Genomic DNA, 22,772 nt, shown 5'->3' on the forward strand with positions numbered 1-22,772 from the left:
CCGAAGCCTGCTGATCCGATATCAGTGATACAAAGGTTTGGATCTGGTAGTTTTGGCTGATGGTGAATAGGTTGATGTTTGGGTGACCAAGGTGCCAACAAAGAAGAGCGAAGGCGTCCGGGTGAAGCCTCCACTCTGTGGCAGTCGTCTATGTATGCTCTATTTAAATGTATGCCAATTTATTGTCTGGTACATAGTTAGTAGGGCGGTTAGAGCCCGTCATTCGATGTAAGTCCTCATCCAGAGTATGGCCATAGTCCGCAAGTGAGAAGGGATAGTCCTCCTATACTTCGGTGCCTTTAAGGTAGGAGTGAGCGAGAGTAATCATGTCTTTGACAAAGATCTGGAGGGATGGCTGTGGGGTCAGAACAAACAGTGTCCTTCTTTTCCTCGCTCTGCTGCTGTGGCGACTGTTGGTAGACAGTTTGCCCAAAGCCCGGAGGCATTTGGAGGTTGTTCTGCATAGGCACCGGGTACTGGTACGTTTGCTGAAGCAGCATGTGGCGATCCATAGGCACCGCGCCAGTCGACATTGTGGTGGCCATAGACTATGGGATGGTCATCATAGAGGACAGCATGAGAGACCAAATGGAGACTACAACAAATGTGTCAGAGGACTGTCATCTAAACCAGGGTGTCTGCCAGGACCGATGTCGGGATGATGGGCGACGTGGTCAGGGTCGGGGAAGGGTGGAAGGCAGGCTCTGAAACATCTGACATTCTCTGCTTGCGTTTACGGGATCCCACGCCAGTTTGTAACATCGGCACTTGCTACAAGATGGCATGTTATCTGCAATGAAGCAGAGTGTAATCACAATGCTTCCCCGCCCGATTATGTATGCTCTAATCTTTTTTTTCCTAGTCATGGGTTTATGAAAAAACAAGTTTATGAGAACATGTTAAACAACACTTTAATAAACAATACAATTGCAAGCATAGTTAGTTCAGTGATGAAATACAAGGCAATAATACAGAATGCAAACCACCAGATCCCCATGGCCACGTAAAGTATTCAAGATGGCTACTTGAAACAACACGACACCTGAGATTACTGTGGTGAAAAAGACACCACCAGGTGTCAAATAATTATGCTATGGCGTTAATCATATGAAATATATAAAGATACGAACCCGAGGCACAATATAATTCACAAAGAACCTTGACAATAGAGTGAAAACAAAAATTTATGCTGAGAGATCAACTCAGGTCTTTCCACTGTGACTGACAGCAGTAATGTGCTGATCGGTGACATCATCACTTCTGTGGTCACATGGGAGCTGTGTGATAGGGTTATCCTCTCAGCAAGTCAACAACTTCTTCTTCAGCAAGACTTCACATGCAGTAAATGTATTAAAGAGGTAATGCAGGATAAGTTAAAAAAATCAATAATCTAACCGGCTGGTTAACTGACCTATGATAAAATATTTAACAATTGGTATAGATAACAGGGTTCTGGGCACAGGTGCATAATAATGGCATTCGATGAACTTCCACTCTTCTTTTTGTCTGTTTTGGTTGAAGAAATTAATAAACATGCATCTTTGTAATATCCAAATCTTCATGGATCATGGGTAACCAATCAATGTTCAAATATTGCCTCAAAAGTTTATTTTTCATGTCCCTACAGACGTTAGCCCACTTTTGTCATGCTCATTTCGGTTAGACAGCAAAATAAATCGACTCACTGCAGCACATGAGCCAGTCAGTGTTAGAAAACTGGTAGAAGCCAGAGAGAGAGAGAGGTGTGTGAGAGTGAGAGAGAGAGAGAGACAGAGACAGAGAGACAGACAGACACACACACACAGACACACACACACAGACACACACACACAGACACACAGAGACACACAGAGATTTAGTCCATGTCCAAAAAAAATAAGCAATCACAAACTTCTGATAGATGACTTACGTGAGATCTAACACTTTAAGTGTTGTATTCACTTGCAGAGCCTGTTGAAGTGATTCTGCTCCAGTGAGACCAAAGCCGTTCCATGACAGGTCAAGAACCTCCAAGGTTGCATTTGTCTATATAAAAAAACAACACTTTCACATATACTCTTAAAAAATAGTATATATACTCTGAAATAACCTAAAATAATACATTAATTTCTAGACATGGTTGTATGATAGAATAATGAATGAATTGGAAACACATTTCAATTGGTAGTTAAGTATGACAGTAGATGTTAAAACAGCCAACTATCTTGAAAGATGATAGAGGTAAGTGTAGTGTATTTGTAAGACTGTACATCATGCTCAGGTACAGACAGACTGGGAGGAACATCAAGCAACAAGACGTCTGAACTGAACGATGATTTATTCGTAACTGACCACTGGTACATGGTCATGACGTCACTCCCAATGCTGGGGCGTGTGATGTGATGTATGACGTAGTAGTGCATGCACATTGGCACTCACAATATGTAAACAAACCTAACACAACATTTCTCCCCCTTGAAATGAAAATCTAACACCCCTCTGATGTACAAAGAAAAAGAACAATTACAACATTACAACTTTTAACACTGACCCACTGAGTTACACAAAACCAATCCCTTGTTTAACACAGTAAGTAACTTAACCACACTTTTGGTTTATGATCTATGGCATTACAGATTAAGTCTGTCAGGAGCTTTTACTGTCCTAGTTGATCGCCTGACAGCTTGTTTTGTAACCATGGTAACTGCTGGGGGCAACACACACCTGCCTCCCAACATGCAATGTTCTACCCGAATCATCACCACATGCTTTAGTGTCTAGCCACATGGTACAATTATTGCATCTGGCATCTTTGTCTCATAAGTTTTGACACCATACCACTCTTGGTCGAAAGTTTGTCACCTTCAACAATATCTGTAGCAATTCTACCTCTAAGTTGATCAATATGGCGTCGACAACTCCTGTCGCCAACATCAACTTCATAATGTCTCTCTCCATATTTTGTCAACTTTCCTGTGTTTTGGGAATTGAAACAGTTTTCGTATTTTAAGGCTGTTTTACCAAATTTGAATTACCAAGTTTGGGTATGTGCCAGACTTTTCACCAAGTTTCAATTTCTCCGTTGTGGTTTGTGCGGTTTAGGATTTTGGCCACTATTTTGGAAACCACGTTTTGTTTGGAAGTAGATAGCTGCGGTTATCTACAAACTTTGATTTTTGTGGGGATTTGAGGCACCAACATTTTGTGAGTATGAACGGAAAATGCTTTGTTTGTAGCCAATATATATAATTCTGCAGTTTACATGTTGTAACAAGAGTCATCCAAAGATGACATATCCCCCCGACGTGGCATGTCGGTAAACTGTGTGTACCTTCAAATGTATTTAGATCGGCAAGGACATCTTTTTCCTTGATGCCAAAACCAGAAATATAATGAAGGTTATTAAATATTGGTTCATGTAGCTCACTTTCTGATCTCATGAAATTGTAATAACAATAACTTCGTAGATTCGCATATGAATAGCTCTGTAGTAGCCTCATGACACAAAGGCATAAAGAGAATATACTAGGGATTGACAAAAAAACAAACCTAAACAACTTGTTTCATTATATGTCAGGGGCTAAAAATTAAAAAGATTAACATCTATAAATAACAAACTGCACTACTAGTGAACATGATTGATATTTGCATTAAGTTTGGTGAATCTCTGTCGCATGGTTTAGAAGATATTCTCCAGACGATGACATTACCCTAAGTTCATCAATTTTCAATTTAAATTGAAAAAAGAAAAAAAAAGAAATCTGTTAATAGCAAAGGCACCACTACATAACCTGCTTGAAAGGTATAAAAAAATTTGAGAAGCTAAGTTGTATGGTTCAGGAGATATGGTCCGGACAAGAGCACTACCCTCAAATTTCCTAAGTTCATCATATTCCCATGGAAACGACAAAAATATAAAATTCTAAAAATCTCTAAATAGCAAAAGGCGCTACTACTGAGCCTGATTGGTAAGTGTACCAAGTTTTGTGAAGCTAGGTTGTACGGTTTAGGAAATATGCTCCGGACAAACAATGATTACAGACGGACAGACATACTGATGGCTATATCCCCCCGTTATTATATGTCGGGGGGGATTGTTATGATAGATGCTTGTTTATAAGCTTGATGAACGGTAAACGATGACATGTTTTGTTCATAGGCGATGGTCGCCATGCTTTTATTACTAGCGCCAAAAAACAGTAAGTACAAAAGTGGCATTGGCACTTTAGACGAAACGGGATTTACATATAAAGGAAATAAGATTGTTAATACATCTTACAACATCCCCCTCCTTTAAGAGGTTATACATAAACACAAATGCTTATAGCACCTTGAGTATCTAGAGTCTTTGGATAATGACTAGATAAAATACTGGAGTTGTATATGTTGAAAAAGTCTGGTAACTCCATTGCACAATGGGGATGTGTATGTTCAATACACTAGATGGCTAAGATGAACAATTACTGATTTGTAGTACAGTTCACAGATTAGAGTCATTTGCACTGATAACCTGAAATAAAGAAATAAACACACATTGCAATCCACTTTTGCAATAACACATGAAATTAACTTTGGAGTCCATGATAACATAAATTTTTACATTATCAGACACATTAACTGAAGATATTATATCAGTCTTTGAGTTTCTGTGGTGTCTTGATTACACGACCACTTCTTGATTTCTTCAATTGCTGTTCGGGTTGTGGCTGATTGCTTGAATGTTGAGGTGATGGAGTTGAGATGAGCTTGGTGACTGGTTTGGTAGCGAAAGTGACTTTCTTCTTAGGAGTTGTTGTTATTGACTTGTTATTGTTATCTGGTTGTGGAGTGGAGAGCTTGATAGGGCGATTTCTTTGATTAGTTGCTGCTGTAGTTTGTGAAGATTGTGTTGTAGCTGTTTCTCGAAGTTGACTTCGGTTGCGACGTAGAACACTTCCCGCTGCTGTTGAAATGATGTATGATCTGGGATTGTACTGGTAAACTTTCACAATAGTCCCTGGAATCCATGTTCAAGTTTCCTGGTTGTGAAATCTGATAGATTGTCCTGGGAGCAGTGGAGGTAGTTCATGATGTAGTGAGGTACGATCATGATGATTCTTCATGGATGATTGAGCTTCTCTTAGTCGTTCGCGCTGTTCCGCTGCACAAACACTTGTTTCCTGCCGGGAGGGCAGTGTGGTAGTGAGAGGTCTACCAAATAGCATTTCACCAGTTGCGATGGGAGTAGCACGGAGATGTAGCAATGCTTTGTCAATGTCTTGGCCGTTCAGAAGACATTTCTTGATGATTGGCTTTACTGTCCGACCATCCTCTCCGCCAGACCATTTGATCTTGGATAGTGTACGTGGCGACGACGTCACATGTGTGATTCCCCAGTTCAGACAGAACTGTTGGAACGGGTGCCCACTATATTGTGTTCTGTTGTCACTAATGACAGTGTCGGGCTTACCCAGGATAGAACACATGAACTTCAGTTCATTAGTCACTGCTTGACTGCTTACTGGATGTGGTATCTGCTTGACGATAGGATATTTTGAGAAATAGTCTGTGACAACGAGAAAGTGCTTGTCTCGAATTTGGAAAAGATCAGTTCCAATTTTGCGCCATGGAGCTGATGGTATCTCATGAGGTTCCAGTGGTTCAGCTTTGTTCTGTGGCATCAGTTCTTGACAAGAAGCACAAGATTTGATTAATTTCTCAATGTCTTTGTTGATTAACAGCCAGTAGACTGATTCACGAGCCAATTTCCTGGTTTTCTCAACACCCTGATGTGAAGCATGAAGCTGTGTGAGAATATCTTCCTGAAGAGATTCTGGTATGAGCACTTGACGACCTTTAAAGATGATGCCATCTTCAACTGCTAACTGATCCCTGAATGACCAGTATGGTCTTAGTACTTGCATGACAGACTTGATGTTCTCGGGCCAGCTTGTATGTACCATTTCCTTCAGTAGGTTGAGAGTAGTATCTGCACATGTAGCTTTCTTGAGATGTTCTTGCTTTGAAGTTCCAAAGTTGATTAGATCCATGCTACAATCATCAACATCGTAGAGACTGATTCCATCCACTCTGGTATCAAGTTGGATTTCAGCTGTGTTCTCAGGATTCGGGAGTCTCGACAAGGTGTCTGCTAACGTCATATCCTTGCCAGGTCGATATAATAGATCAAAGTTGTATCCTGTGAGCTTCAAGAACATTCGCTGGAGTCTCGGTGGAGCCTGGTTGATGGGTTTCTGATGTAACATCACAAGTGGCTTGTGATCTGTGATAACATGAAAATGGCGTCGATACAGGTAAGTATGAAATCTTTGTATTCCATGAACAAGTGATAAGGCTTCCCTCTCAATGTTTGAGTAGGCTGATTGTGTAGGTGTAAGGGATTTCGATGCGAAAGCGATTGGTTTCTCCTGGAGAAGTGCTGCACCTAGTCCTTTCATTGATGCGTCGACCTCAAGAGTCAATGGCTTGTCCATGTCGTAGTAGGCGAGACATGAATTTTCATTCACGAGAGTCTTCAGACGATCAAAACATTGTTCGTGAATAGGTTCCCACACATAGATAGCATCCTTCAACAGATCACGTAGTACCTTGGATTCTGAGCTGTAGTTAGGTATGTACGAACTCAGGTAGGTAAGCATACCAAGGAATTTCTGTAGTTCCTCTTTGTTGACAGGTGAAGGCATTTTCTGAATGTCGGATATTTTGGCTGGATCTGGACGGATTCCTTTGTCGGTGTACAAGTTACCAAAGAATGGGATAGATTTCTGTTTGATCAGACATTTCTCCGAGTTGAAGACAAGTCCTTTTTCTTTGGCTCTGGTCATCAGCTTGATGAGGTTGCTATCATGCTGCTGTTCAGTTTCACCACAGACGCACACATCGTCGGTGATGCCAACCACACCGGTGAGATCTTCGAGTATCTCGTTCATCTGCTGCTGGGACCGCCTCCGTGGTCTTTTGGTAGAGCGTCCGCCCGGAGAGTGGAAGGTCCTGGGTTCGATCCCGGGCCGCGTCATACAAAAAGACGTTAAAAGATTGTACTTCTTGTTACCCTGTCTGGCGCTCGGCATTAAGGGCCTAAAACAAGGACTGGTCGGCTCGGAGTCAGTATACTGTGTCTGAGTTGGGTATTCATGTTAAACTGCGGCATGGTATCTCAGTGAGCTAGCACTATAAATCGGCATCAGTCCGGACTAGTACAAGCAGCCACACACACACATACACGTGCATGCACGTCGCTATATAAGTGCAATAATCTTGGACGCGACGTTAAACCCACTTTCACCTCACCTCACCTCACATCTGCTGCTGGAAAATGTCTTGGCTGACAGATAATCCAAACGGGAGTCGTCTGAAGCAATACCTGCCAAACGGCGTCCTAAATGTTGTCAGGAGCTGACATTTCTCGTCGAGATGTATAGACCAATAGCCTGCCTTGGCATCTAGCTTGGAGAAGAATTTGGCTTTGGCAAACTCCGGATTCAATTCTTCCAAGGTAGGTATCTTGGTTGGACATATTTTTAGAGCTTGGTTCAGGTGAAACGGATCAAGGCATATGCGTAAGGAGCCATTTACTTGGTGACGTACGTGAGTGAGGAACACCAGTCTGTATGTTCTGTTACACGTTTTATCACCCCGATGCTTTCCATGCGATCTATTTCAGCTCTGATTTTATCCTTCAGGTGTATGCTGCACTTCCTGGGAGGATCACAGAAGGGCTCTGCATCTGGTTTCAAGGTAAGTTTAGCAGATGTATGAAAGTTCCCGATAGTATCAAATTGTTGAGGATACTTCTGTTTCAGATCTTCCACACTGTTGAGTGATTCACATGACGAAAGACCAACGATGGCGGGACCTGGAACGTCGACTACGTAGAATAGCGTATTTTCAAAACTAGAGTCTCTGAATTTACACTTGATTAACATGGTACCAACACACTTGATCTCCAGACCGTTGTAAGCGGCGAGCTTGATACCGTCTGCAGGTTGGAGAATATCCGCATATGGACGATCTCCGTACATTTGTCGAAATGTTCGAACAGGAAGTGTTTCCAGCCGCGCCAGTGTCGACCTTTAGACGAAGACTGTGGATCCCTTTGATCATCGGAGCTTTGACCTTGAGATCTGTGTAAGCTGAATCACGGCTTGTGTCGATAGCATCCATGCATTGGTTTGATATGGTGACTGCATGATACAGAACAGAGTAATCTTCATCATCGGTAGTAACTGGATCGTTGTTACCATGGTTACTGTCAACTGAGTTGAAGGTCTTTGCTGGTTTCCGTCTGTCTACTTTTCGATCTGTGTCTACCTTGTCGAGATGTCTTCCACTTGGTTTTTCGGCAGAACTTGGACCAATGACCTTTGGTATCACAAGCATTACAGGTGTCTTGATAAGCTGGACACGACTTCGGCTTGTGTTTCAGACCGCAATTCGGACAGGCTCGATACTTGTGGTTGATGGCGTTTACTTCGGCAGTGGTAGCTGGTGTTGGATTGAGCTCTTTGACTTGACGATGACCTGCGCTGATCGCTTCATATCGCCGACCTTCTTCTAGAGCATTGGAGAGACTATAGCCTTTGGGTTGTTTCAGCAAATCATGTTGTAGAGCCTCAAAAGGAGTGCTAGCAATTAGCAATTCCAATATTCTTTCTTGAAGTTCTGGTTCATCGAACTCGCACTTTAATGCTAGTGTCTTGCACTTGGTTACAAATTCATCTGTTTTCTTCCTCCTTTTGTCTGAATTGCATCAACTCAAGTCTATACACTCTAAAATTAACTTGTAATTTGAGTTGTTTTTCGAAATAGGTCCATATTTTATCTGGATCTTTTAGGTCACGTTCACTCAAACCTGAAGCGTTCAGCCGACGTAAACCCTCGTTGCAAAGTCCACGTTTTATCTTCAAAGCGATTTTTTTTCTTTGTCAGTAATTTCTTCATCCTCACAGAATAATTGCAAAGTCTGTTTGAATAAACTGAATGATTTGCCGATATCCGCCTGTTGCCAGTCCATAAGAGGAATTCGAGACATGCTTCTGGTTAATGATGACACCAAAAGTTCGAAAACGAAACTGGGTTACACACGTGTTTCTTGCCGGTATGGCAAAAGTTCGTTTGATGGTCAAACTTGCGTGTTTAGGGCTGTCCGCTACTTATGGCGTAATCCTGGTGATTAATCTTGTTCACCGCTGCCACCATGTTATGATAGTTGCTTGTTTATAAGCTTGATGAACGGTAAACGATGACATGTTTTGGTTCATAGGCGATGGTCGCCATGCTTTTATTACTAGCGCCAAAAAACAGTAAGTACAAAAGTGGCATTGGCACTTTAGACGAAACGGGATTTACATATAAACGAAATAAGATTGTTAATACATCTTACAACAGGGATGAAAAGGTAAATTTTGTATATTTTATCGGCGGAAGATTTTGATCGTTGTAACTGCTTAAAATCGGGAAAATCCAACAATATGTATATTATGTAAACAATGCTGTCTGCATTATGGTGTAACAATATGGTATTTTCATGCTATTTTCACATTAATGTATTATTTCTTTTGTAGATTAATTTAATTTGGTTTGAATTTTATACTTATTTAGGCTTTGTTTATTTTCTTACAGATTGTGCCAGTCAATGTACCAGTCTGTCATTCAGTCAACTTTGTAAATCAGTGAACATTATGACAATCAGAATGTTGGTCAAGTTTGTACAGTCAGGACAGTCGGTCACCCACAATATGTTGAATGGGTCAGCCAAACCTTTTGAATGATGATTTGGAGTAATGTGAAATTTGTGATATTTGTCCTCCTTCCCTGCGGTCAGTTGGAATTGTGACATTGTTCGAAAAATGTGTTTAACGGCGGTGGTTGTTGAATAAATGACTGTGTACAGAAATATTGCCTTAAATTTAATTCCCTACAACACCGGGGATCAATTTGTCATGTGCACGATAATCACGCACCCACACCTCCTGGTTTACTTGCAGTTTTCTAGTCTCAGCTGGATCACTCATTTGACCTGCCCACTTAGATGACATAGCAGACTGAATGTCTGGTTTCAGCAAGTCCAACTTTGTCCTTAATTCTCGACCCAGAAACAACTTTGCTGGAGTTTCACGGATAGTGCAATGAGGAGTCGACCTGTAAGCCAGCAGAAACTGATCAACCTTTGTCAATACAGATCCACCGTCTTCCTTAGCTGCCTTCATGGCCTGTTTGAATGACTGGACTGCCCTCTCAGCTTGTCCATTAGTAGCCGGATGATATGGAGCTGACAAAATATGTATGACACCATTGCATTTCAAAAATGCTTTGAACTCTTCTGACACAAATTGCGGTCCATTATCTGTAACCACTTGATGTGGCAAACCTAACTGTGCACACAGCTTTCGTACTTCTTTCACTGTAGCACAAGATGTAGAATTCATTACTACAATTTCTGGCCATTTTGAAAATGCATCTACAATTAACAGAAACATGTGACCCATAAATGGCACTGCAAAGTCAAGATGAATGCGGGTCCATGGACGTGACGGCCAAGCCCATGGGTGTACAGGGGCTAACTGTGGATTGTTGTGGGTGTTCTGGCATGTTGAACATGTCTTGGCAATCCCCTTTATTTCACCACCAAATATAACTTCTTGCTACAGATTTCATTTTCACAACTCCCAAATGTCCCGTGTGTAATTCTTGCCACACTGTCACAGTTTAGAGGGAATTACTACTCTCATTCCCCACATCACACAGCCCATATGTACAGTGAGTTCAAACCTTCGACTGTGATATGCTTTCATCATGAAATCTTACTCATGCTCTCTTGTCCATCCATTCATCACTGCTGTGTACACTTGCGACAGTAGAGGATCATGTCTTGTTTCGTTTCTAACATCAGCAGTAGTAACTGGTACATGTAGTTGCTCAAACTGTCGGTTGTAAAACATCTCCACGTCATCTGGTGATTCTTTCTGCACCCTGGTAACATTGATAAGTGGAAGTCTGGATAACACATCAGCATTTGCATGCTTCTCTGATGCCTTATACTCAATCTCATAATCATATGCACTTAGGATGACCGCCGCAAGTGTAGGCACGGTCTTCCAGCTCCAAACAAAACAGTCAGTGGGCGATGATCTGTGATTAATTTGAAATATCTGCCATAAATGTACTGGTGAAACCGTTTTACACCAAAAATAATCCCCAAAGCTTCTTTGTCTATTTGAGAATATCCACTCTCAGCTTTCTTAGTGTGAGGGAAGCAAATGCAATGGGCCTTTCCGAACCATCCCTTGTAACGTGTGATAGTACTGCCCCAACACCATATGACGAAGCATCACATGCAAGGCGTATGGGTAGTGAAGGATCGTAATGACATACCACATCCGAGCTGGCAATCATGCACTTGCATTTCTTGAAAGCTTCTTCACACTGGGAAGACCATGCCCACTTCTTATCTTTTCTCAGTAAGTCATTTAGTGGATGTAGTACAGTAGATAAATGCTAAAAAAAACCGTCCATGATAGTTCACAGCACCCAAAATCGTAGTTGCGTGTATTCTCTGGTCTTGGAGCATCAGTTAAGGTCTGTACCTTATCCTTAGCAGTGTGAAGTCCCTCACTATCTACTGTAAAACGTGAAATTAATGCGTCTCCAAAAGAATGCGACCGTTGGCCCCTAGCCAAAAATGCGACTCAATATGAATGAGACACCACCTCCTCTCAAGCATCAGTGGATTTATATCTAAACCAAATGGCCTCTGTCAGGTTTACAGGAGAATCCTCACCTTAATCCAACCTTCATTTATCCAATCACACACCAAATAGCACTGCTTATTAGCGCTGAGTAGAGTACTTCAGCTAAAACAATATGTGCGCGCTGGCTCGTGTCGGCCTTTGATGCAGACGTAAAGAGCAAAGACACTGTGTTGGGTGGCGTCTGTCTGGACTTGCAGGTGTGATAAGTGATGACATGAGTGAGTAGAACGCTTGTCTTCACACCAGCAGTATCAATTCACAGGATGTAATTAGTGTTTGAATGACATTGTTTATGTACTTGTTACAAGGGCTGCTCAATAAACATTGATTGGAATACATAGTTGTTTGTTTTCAGCGTATGTCTAAGTTGGTATTTCTGCTATCCAAAATGTCTTAGTGTTATAAATGCGATGTTTAATAATGCGAGCAAAGACCAGGGGTAGAAACTAGTCCTTATAATGATAACATATAGCAAAACCCTTAAAATTGGCAAATTTCTACTAGTCCTTATGATACCTTAACTATTGGCCAGTTTGGCAAGGACTACAGGACTAGTGCCAATTTCTAACCCTGCAAAGACCACTCGCATTTTTCGCATTTAATTCACGCTCACGTTAATTTCACGTTTTACAGTATTACATGACCTAGATACTTGACTGAATCGACAAAAAACTGGCACTTTCCCCTCTTCACTCTCAAACCATATTCCTGCAACCTTTTCAACACTGCCTCTAGATTTCTGAAATGTTGTTCATCACTTGATCCGGTCACTAAAATGTCATCCTGATGACAATACTTTGTACAAACCTTGCAATATCTGGTTCATTGTGGCCTGAAATATGGCTTGTGCAGAGGCAATGCCAAAAGCAAGACGGGTATACCTGTAAAGTCCCTTTGGTGTGTTAATTGTCAAATATTTCTGACAATCTGTATCAACTTCCATCTGTTGATATGCATGTGCTAAGTCTATTTTCGAAAATTTTCTTCCACCAGCCAGAGTAGCACTGTAGACTTCAAGTCACCACAAATTCTCACTGTTAGATCCCCTTTCATAACAGGTACAATCGGAGTTGCCCACTCACTGTGATCCACTTAAATCAATACCCCATTCTTCTCCATTCCTGTAATCTCTTCCTTCACCCTGTCCTGTAAAGCATAAGGTACAGGCCTTGCTTTCATGCTCCCTCTTTGACAGACAGGTGAGCTTTAATACCTTTAATTGTACCAATTTCTTATGAGAAAACATCACAGTACTTCACAAGTATCTCTTCCAACTTTTCCTGACTTGAATCTTCACTACACATGTGAATGTCATCACCTAGCCTTTTCCAATCAATGTCCACATATGGTAGCCAGGCTGTACCTAGCAGAGGGGGCCCTTCCCCTTTTACAACATGCAAATCCAACTTGTTCATGTCATTTCCATTTGCAACATCAACTTTCAGTATGCCACACGCTCACCTGTGTAAGTTCTCAAAGGTACTGTGGACTCGACCAAGTCACATCCATAAAAGCGATCCTTGTACACTTCTTCAGTTATGATGGAATTTCGCGAAGCAGTATCCAGTTCCATTCTTAGGTCAGTACCATTAATGTTGACCCCAGAACCTCCGGGCATGGCAAACATCTGATTCAAACACTCCGATAGATCATCGATAATGAAATCATTATCATTGTCAGTTGTGTCAATGGCATTTACAAAAGAATTTGGTTTCTTACCGCCATTGTTTACATTTCCATGTCCGGTTGACCTTGAACTTGATCCTGGGTCACAACCCGAACTTTTCATTCGACAAACTGCCTGCAGATGGCCTCGTTTGATACAGAACAAACACACTGTATGCTTAAATCTGCAATTGTTGGCAAGGTTAAATGAGTTACCGCAACAATAACAGAGCTTAGTGTTTCCAGTCCTAGGTTTGCTGTTGAACGAAAACACTTCGGTAGATCCGTGCCTCTTGTCACCGCCTCAGCTAAGCTCATCACAGTCCTTGGATGCTAATTCCATAGAATTTGCAATTGCCAATGCCTGATCAACAGTCTGGTCATTTTCTGCTAACAATTTCCTTTGAATTGGAATAGTTCTCAAACCAAGCACAAGATGGTCCCGCAGACTCATTTAAAGTAACGCCAAACTCAGTTTCGCGAAAGTCCCTTCAATGCAACCAAATATTGCGCAACTGTTTCACTTTCACTTTGTATCCGTTTGTGAAATCTGTATCTTTCTGCAATGACTAGTGGTCTGGGCATGTTGTGATTCTGTAGACGTGTCACTAAGTAATCCAATCTGTGGTCTTGCGGTCTTGCAGGCAAAAGTAAAGATTTTAGCACTCCATATGTTCTGCCGCCAAGCATGGAAAGAAATCCGGGCACTCGTCGTTCGTTCGGAATTTCGTTTGCGTCAAAGAACAGAATCACTCTTTCTGCATACGACGACCATTCTTCCTCATTTTCGTCAAATTGTCCAACTTCACCAATGACGCCTGCCATTGTGATGATCACTAGCAGTCCCACTATCATTTGCAAAACCCTGCACTGGCCTACTGTAAAATTCAACCTTGCACGTAATATTTCCATACTTTGAAGTTTTTATCCTCGTTGCCACTGTAATGTATTTGTAAGACTGCACATCATGCTCAGGTACTTGTACGACCCACACCTAGACTGGGAGGAACATCAAGCAGCAAGACGTCTGAACTGAACGATGATTTATTCGTAACTGACCACAGGTACTGGTCATGTCACTCCTGATGCTGGAGCATAGGAGGTATGACGTAATAGTGCATGCACATTGGCGCTCACAATATGTAAACAAACCTAACACAACAGTAAGATAGGAAAATTCAATATTTTTTCATGTCAGCAGTGTGTAATACTGCAATGATCTGTCAAACATTCATTCACTCGACAATTCCTACTGTGTATCAGTCTCCCAATGGCAATATGAGGGTGTCTGTTCCATTCCTCTTGCAGCACCTGGCCCAGTTCAGCCAATGTGGTCAGCAGCCTATGACGTTGCTCCACACATCTCCCTGTCATGTCCCACATGTGTTCAATGGGCTAATGATCTGGGCTCATTCCTGGCCATGGTGGCATTCTATGGATATTGTGCTGCTGAAGGTGAGTATTGACAATTTGTGCACAGTGTGTACGAACACTGTCATGGGACGTAGACTCGCACGCTTTGCAAATAGGACAACAAAAGGGCATCAGTATGTTGTCCCGATTGTGAGCCTTCCTTAAACAATATGGAGTGGGGTTCACTCAGTCATAGTGATGCCATCCCACACCATAACTGATCCAGTTAATCTGTCATGACGTCTCAGGTTGACTCTGGCTTGACTTTCATTTCAGTGTTGAAATGACACGCCTACCGGTACATCTATGAAGGAAGTACAAAGTGAATTTTCAGGTTCATGTAAAAACATGACACATGACCAGAGATAATTACCCTACTTTCGAAGTGTACACCACTGTTTGCAATACAACAATTTGTAACAGATGGCACAACACATGGCCATCAATCATGGAGATGAGCTGAATGTAGACAATTTCTAATCGTCTGACCCAAAAATTGTACTCCAGTAGCCTGATTTGCCTTTTGAGCTTGATTTCACAGATCCTGGTTTCAGATCAATCGATCGATCCTGTATTCTTCTCGTTGACTTGGGATGCCCTGAACGGGGTACCAGTTCTGCTAATCACAGACTGTGAAACATTGAACATGTATGCTTCAAGCTAACTTCTGCCACTGTATGCTAACTTCTGCCAGTTTCCAGCATGCCAATAGCCTGTAGACACTCTATGCATTGCAGACGCTGCATTGCTAATTCATACACAAACAATGAATGGAAGTAAGTAAATCACTGCTGCATGATAAGCAGAAACAACAGGATTGTCACAAATAATGGTCAACAGAGATTAACCGACCTTCCTTGAAAGTGTTACAATCAGGAATGACACCCTATGCACATGTGTGAGGCTACTGGGTGCAGCATATGCAAACTATAGGATGTGTTTTGGCATTTAACAGACATAAACATTCTTGCATAGGATTTTGTAGTCAACACTTATCTTTGTTCTAATACTTAGTATTAGCATTTATATTTCATGATTCCCAACTTGTTTTAACAGGATACATTGTGCAACACAAAAAGTGATCAGATTCTTAAGTTTACAGATTCTTTAGGTATAGATGTGTCTTCTGAAACACAAAACAGAATTCAAGAGGAGATTGTGTACATGTCTCACCTTCAAAGCCTTTGCAATGGCTACTGCACCCTTGTTTCTAATAGCATTCCAGCTGAGGTCCACATCAGTCAGACCATCATTGGCATTCTGTAGCACAGAAAACATTTATGTAGGTGTTTCTCTGTGGCAAAGAGGATAATTAACTTGATCAAATAATTTAATAGCCAAAATACCAAGATGCTGCACAAATAGGACTCACCACCAATCTAACGGTCTAAGCATACACTGCTAAAACCTATGTACTGTTACTCGCCGATATATTCGAGATATTTAGAAAGACATGTTTAAAACAATACGGCTTGGACCCAGCATGGTACTATTCCCATCCCAGACTATCGTGAGATGCATTGTTGAAGAAGACCGGTGTAGAACTAAAACTACTCACCGATTACGATATGCACTTGTTTATTGAGAAAGGATTAAAAGGTGGTATATCGATGGCGGTGAAAAGGTATTCTAAGGCTAATAATAAATTAGTGGAAAGATATGATCCGAGTAAACCCAATACGCACATATTATATCTCGACGCCAATAATTTGTACAGATGGGCTATGATTCAACCTTTACCCACAAGTGGTTTTGAGTGGGTCGATGTGAATAATATCGAAGTGAAGGATATCCCCTCAGATTCCGATAAAGGGTACATACTAGAAGTTGACTTGGAATATCCAAATTCGTTATATAAAGACCATAACAGTTATCCGCTAGCTCCCGAAAGATTAATGGTTAATAAAGATTGGACGTAGGAATATCAACACTCCTTGATGGGTAGTACTAGGTTAGCTAACGTAGAAAACTCGTACCAAATTTGATGGATAAGACAAAATATGTAGCACACTACAGAAATCTCTTCCACTTCACCACTTCCCAAGTTTACTACAATGTCACCAGTGGGAAGTTGTCGCGGATAAACACAGATTCTAACCAAGTCTGATCTTTGTTTACCATGGAATGCATGAACTGGTTGAGTGACTTCTTTCCATCGGAATTACACACAGAGAAAGAAAGGGCTAAAAATCCTGAAGATATCCTGTATAGATGGTATTAAGTATTCACTACCAATTTCCTCTTATAATAAAACGTTCCATTTGACATCACTAAGCACCAATACTCAGCAGGATCATTTGGTCAATTGTAAAAATCCCCTCTAATGTGAAACCCCCAGTGATTGTTAACATAACAAATCCTATCTGTAGTCAGACAACATGACAGTCTATATTCATTTCCAATATCTTCCAGTAAATAGTGGGTAATGCCAAAATAACACCCTCTGAAAAGATACCTCTAGCCCCCCACCAAACCTCCTCTTATTAACTTTTACCATAAACAAACAAAAAGTGGGGTGTGGGGAAATGTCCAGTATTGAACATCAAGAGAACTATTTTTTCATAACGAAATACTAAATACCCTTATGGACCTTCTATTATAAGAAATACATCTTCTTGTAGACTTTTTAATTTCAACGGTTATATGCTACTTATGTTTAAATGTATCTAACTTTACAGTTAAAAAAGGTGTTGAAATATGTTAATGTGTCAAATGTATTCAATATATCTTCACACGCAACGCTTGTTGCATTAACATTCATTTATTATCATCATCAAGTTTTAGGTTTTACATCAACTTCACAGTCCTGTATTTCGTCGACGGGGTAGGTGGGTTGAATAATAAATAATATGCTTATTTAATAGATATTAACCACCATACTTGATTTGGGGGGGGGGGGGGGGGGGGGGGGGGGGGGTGTTAATGTAACAGTATTACATTACATTACAGAGTATAGTAAAGATTTAGAGGTATATATGTTGACTATAAATTATAAATGATGTATGTATGTAAATACAGATATATCAAATATAATACTAGAACATATGGATTTTGTTAGAGGGAGAAAGTTTTAAATATAGATAAAATTAAGCCCTAATATATTAGTAATGTATAGCTTTGTTAGATGTAAAGCATAGCAGGATATAGTAGGCTGTTTTTCAGTATGAGGGGCTTGCTAAATAAAGGAAAACTGAAGTGAAGCCCAGCTTCAACATTCATATATTTTTATGTTAACATGTTCTATAGCGCTTGTACAAGAAACATATTCTCCAGCAAAAGTAAGTAATTAAAATTTAAGAAACCTGACAGACACTTTTGACGTTCAATCCGTAATCTGTAGGATTGTTCATAGGGACAGGACGTCGATCTTTCTGAAGCTTTGTTGTCACACAACAGCCGATAATCCCTAAGGTTACTCTGCTCCATTCCCCTTATTCAAAACAAAATCCGCGAGTAGTTTCAGCTCTAGTGACCAACTGCGAGAGTAGGCTTCTTTCCCGGGAATACCTCTGCCTTCTGGCTTCAAACGACCGAAGCATGCATTTTGTAATCTAGGCTTACATACATTTACACACACGCACGCACGCACACACATCAATACACATACATAATTTACATACATTTAATCATACATGCAGCCATGTAATCATACGTACATACTGAATCGGAAGCGTGTGTATTGATCTGTTGTCTTAATCACTGACCCATCAAGAGTGTCAGTCAGCATGTATCAAATCTTTATAACCGGTGAGATTGTGATAACTGTCACACCTGACTTATTTGTCTGAATGACATCTGAAAACAATGGGTAACGATTTTCTGTGCTATAGAATCAAAGTACCGTTGTGCTGCATGTGTATGGAGTACATATATCTCACGATGATGTGTCATTCCTTAATCAGTATGATGTATGGCATAAGTATATACACTTAAAAGTAGACACATGTTAACGATAATAATGACAGGGAGATAAATAAACGCAGGTCGGTTAAGTATTATTACCTTGGTTAATTATAAGTTGCCATTTTTTAAAGTTTTTCATAAGATGAAAGAAATGATGGTGCAGAAAAAAGACTAGCAATTAACACTATAACCGTGATGCAATCGCGTTACTAAATACAATCCACATAGAACAATATATAGGGCGCTTTTTTACTATTTATTCGTTATATGATATCAATAATTCATTTATGGATACTAAAGAATGAATATCTATCACACATTTGATTTTGTTTTATCATGAAATGTTTATTAATATGGCAAATCGGTTTTTAGATATCAATAACGGAATTTATTATCAAATGATGTACTTTATCATCTAAAAATCAAATATAGTATTGTATCTATAGCCTTCGTCTCCGTGAACTTTATGCCCATTTTTTAATAATTCGTGAAGATAGGTACAGTATCGTAACATTTGCATATATAGTCATATTCAGATGTCTCTACATATATGTAAGGGCAAGCTTCTTCCTTTTGTTTAGTCAGCAGCTTTCCTCCTGGCTATGAATGTGGAATACAGGCTTTTGGGATACATATGAATCTTGTTATCATTGTATTTTAATGCGATTTGAATATAATTATTTACTATCGTACTTACTTCATGTTTTAAATGAGACGTTTTATATTTATATGTCACCACAAATTACAATTATTGCTTGTAAGCTCATCACAATTGACAAATACTCTAAAAGATATAACTAGTAAACCATTAATGTACGTTGAAAAATATATATTGTAAATGCCAGAGTGATGTATCTACGATCAAGTAGAAGATATATGGACAGCAGCGCTGGGAATGTATTCAACCAGCCCGTGAAAACAACTCTGCTTTAGCTCAATGTTTATCACTCATGGCGGCCATTATGCAACGGCCATCTTACACACAACCCCGCGCTCACGTCTACAGGTCTTTTCCTGTGGTACGGTAATTAGTAGAACCCTCTCCCTCAAGTGTATCCTCCATGATATATCCTACTCTCATTAATTACATGCTGCCCTTTCCCAGCGTCACGGCTATGGAGCTGAGACAGAGACCCAACCATCATAAAGTGATTAGGGTCCAATAAAAACAATGCTCCACCAAACCTCATAAACATGATCACTGAAAGTCATACTACAGACCTTTAATGTCAAATCACACAAAAAAGCATTTGAATAGCTATAACATTTAACAGGATCATGTATTCTCTTAACAACATCGCAAAACATCATGTAGAAGCCACAACAGTACTCATATTTTCCAACAAAATCACATCTAAAAATGAGACATCAGCAAGTACATATAATAAAAAGCATATCAAACACGAACAGTATAAAGAAGCATGATTCAATGGTAGAACATTCAAACATGAGATGAACACTTTAAGAAGTATCAATCACAGGATATATGGATTAAGAATGAACAAGACATCATTATCCCCCTTAGATACAAAGAGATGGATTGATAAGGATGGTGTAACTACCTATGCTTATGGTTAGGGCTGCAACGATACAGGAAGGTCACGATACGATACGCATCTCGATATTCTGGTCACGATACGATACGTATCTCGATACGCAGTGATAAGAAAACAAGACTTAAAGCATGTAAAGATTGAACCTTTCATGATTTTGGAACAGTCAAAATTATTTTATAATAACAAGACTACTGAAGTTGTTCATCTTCAAAGTGGAACTTTCTCTAACTTTCCTTAAAAACAATTCAAAGTTCAAACACCAGAAAATAATTAATGTACTCCACCAGAGATACAACTTCAAAGAATTTTGATGCAATGGTTGAACAATGCGTCAAAAGCGGTAATCTGACCGTGGTTGCTGTATCTCTTCACACATGATTTCACATAACTTAATGAAAACAATATTAAATGAAATTTTGAATAAAACAAGTATTTGTCACAGAAGTGATGAAATGTCCCCCGCCTGTATATACACCAAAATACCAAATATTAAGACAATCCAGCGATTAGTTCTTGAGATATCGCGGCAACACCGTTTTCCAACTCCAAAAGCAGATTTACCTGCTGTGACCTTGAAAATGGGGTCAAGGTCACCAAAACCGACTGGTGTCTGCGGAGTCTGTATATACACCATAGTTCCAAATATGAAAACAATCCAGTGTTTAGTTCTTGAGATATCGCGGCAACAAACAGGTGGGACGGACGGACGGACGGTCGTGAATACTATATCCCCCGCTTCTCGCTATCGCGCGGCGGGGGACAATTAATAAAATATATTACAAACACAAGTCCAGATATACAATGAACACGTTTTAATAACAAGATAGTATAATAATGGTATTGAATTGCGTACTTCAGTTCAGATTTGCTGACTAGTATTTTCGGTGTTATGTGCTTGGGGTGATCAGCTGATAATGTTTTATGAGATGGGGAAAAACATCCGTCGGTGTAAAACCTGAGCTTATTAAAAATGTAAGTACGTTTTGGGGAGTCATGCGTTAGCGGTTCATTGAAAGGCACAATACCGAGGAAACTCTGTACTTGAGATTTGCGTTCCGTATCGTGGCGTATCGATAAATGGGCCCACGTTTATCATATATCGTATCGTGGGTTAAGTATCGTTTCACCCTTACTTATGGTTATGGTGGTAATACTGTATCGTTGTGAACTATGAGCAACTCTTCTCGCACAAATGCCCTGCCCGGTCCATCTTTAAGATAATAAAGAATAGGCTCTCCTTCTTTCATAACCAGTCGACTAATGTTATATATCTTAAGGGACCAAATCGGATCGGTTGTGCGACGTAGCCTCCTTCGAGTTCAGCGGGCTGGTATAAATATCTTACCCTTACTCTATCCGGAAGTTTTCGTTCTTTGCCTCTCTTCTCCTCAGTCACAGATTTCATTTTGATCGCATCTGATGGTTTCTTCCCTATTAATCTCGTTACTTCATTATTCAGCGCTTATACAACAGCTGATAATCGTGTCACCCATTCGGTTGATCTTAATCGTTCTGATTTCATTTCAATCCCATACTGATAGCCAAACAAACGTTCCCCTAATGTCCGGTTAAATCTTTCAACGATAGCTTGACTACGGTGGGCCTCTTCTTCACCACGCCTGATTTCGACATCGTGCTTTGTTAACAGTTTAGTTACTGATCCCATAAACTCTACTTGAAATAACTTGGACCATTTTAGTGGTCTGCATTAATATATGCGGCTCAGTGCATTAGCTACTTCTGTTGATTCTTTCGAGGTTAATGGTTCAGCCTCCTTGTAGCGACTAGCCACATCCACTACAGTTAAAGTGTATTTATACGTTTTGCGTTTTACCTTATCATGGGGAAGAAACAAGAGCTCAGCCTGATGAACTTCATTCATTGTAAAAATATCAAACTTATTCCTCAGTATATAACGCGGTGCCGGTAAATATATTTGCCACATCGCTTGTTTCTTTAGCCAATCCTTGGCCACATCTTTAGATACTTTAGCCGAAGTGGCTAATTTTTGTATTGCTCCTATACCTTTCCAATATCCTCGTGGACTATAGTAAATTTTATCCATTATTAATTTATATTGATGATTCTTTTAATACAATTCATGACGATCGTTGAATCGCATCATCATTTTGACATAAAAAAATCATCAAATTTGATGGCAACCCTGAATTGGAGCTAATGTCAGAGTCCAATGATCGCCCCATAACATTGACTCCTAGGAGTCTAAAGCAGGGCACTGTGGGTGATACCACCTAACCCATATCTTCCCGCAATCATAACAGTGTACTTCAGTTTTCGAGGCTAACTGCGATTGGTGTACGGGATGTGCTACCTTGTGTAACTACATTTGTAGTGGTAGACTTAGGGGGTAGAGTCTGTGCTTGAGTTTGGGCCTTATTGGCTTGATTCTGGGCTGCATTGAAGGGCCTTCAAGATTTATACTCCAGGGTGTTAACTCTATCCCCTACAGACCTAAGGGACTTATCAATCTCCTTAAGGCGGGATA

At 40.3% G+C, this 22,772-nt stretch overlaps 2 protein-coding genes across 6 annotated transcripts in view; one reads left to right on the top strand and one right to left on the bottom strand.

The window, feature by feature from the left end:
* Window positions 1–22,772, bottom strand: part of LOC124146392 (leucine-rich repeat-containing protein 74B-like) — a 442,719-nt gene that overhangs the window by 199,568 nt on the left and 220,379 nt on the right. For all 5 annotated transcript variants that reach the window (XR_007222720.1, XM_046516658.2, XM_048401501.1 and 2 more), the window contains 2 exons: window positions 15,981–16,067; window positions 1,910–2,025 (listed from right to left, as the gene is read on the bottom strand). Coding sequence is in view for 4 of the 5 variants with exons in the window: in XM_046516658.2 (XP_046372614.2) it covers window positions 1,910–2,025; window positions 15,981–16,067 (203 nt within the window). In the remaining variant the exon portion in view is untranslated. The remainder of the gene's footprint in view (window positions 1–1,909; window positions 2,026–15,980; window positions 16,068–22,772) is intronic.
* Window positions 5,893–9,878, top strand: LOC124146396. Its single transcript, XM_046516665.2, has 3 exons — window positions 5,893–6,882; window positions 7,662–7,716; window positions 9,601–9,878. Exons 1-3 carry the CDS (start codon window positions 6,670–6,672, stop codon window positions 9,747–9,749), a joined length of 417 nt encoding a protein of 138 aa, XP_046372621.2. The 5' UTR covers window positions 5,893–6,669; the 3' UTR covers window positions 9,750–9,878.

The sequence above is a fragment of the Haliotis rufescens genome, unplaced genomic scaffold (assembly GCF_023055435.1).
Source record: "Haliotis rufescens isolate VD_foot unplaced genomic scaffold, xgHalRufe1.0.p SCAF_22, whole genome shotgun sequence".
Taxonomy (NCBI): domain Eukaryota; kingdom Metazoa; phylum Mollusca; class Gastropoda; order Lepetellida; family Haliotidae; genus Haliotis; species Haliotis rufescens.

Bases quoted from the DNA above. Each gene is read 5' to 3' on its own strand.
- LOC124146396 (XM_046516665.2), top strand. From the start codon at position 6,670: ATGTCGGATATTTTGGCTGGATCTGGACGGATTCCTTTGTCGGTGTAC. The intron at 6,883-7,661 runs GTGAGATCTTCG...TTTATCCTTCAG, and splicing joins CGGTGATGCCAACCACACCG to GTGTATGCTGCACTTCCTGG. The intron at 7,717-9,600 runs GTAAGTTTAGCA...ATTTTCTTACAG, and splicing joins GCTCTGCATCTGGTTTCAAG to ATTGTGCCAGTCAATGTACC.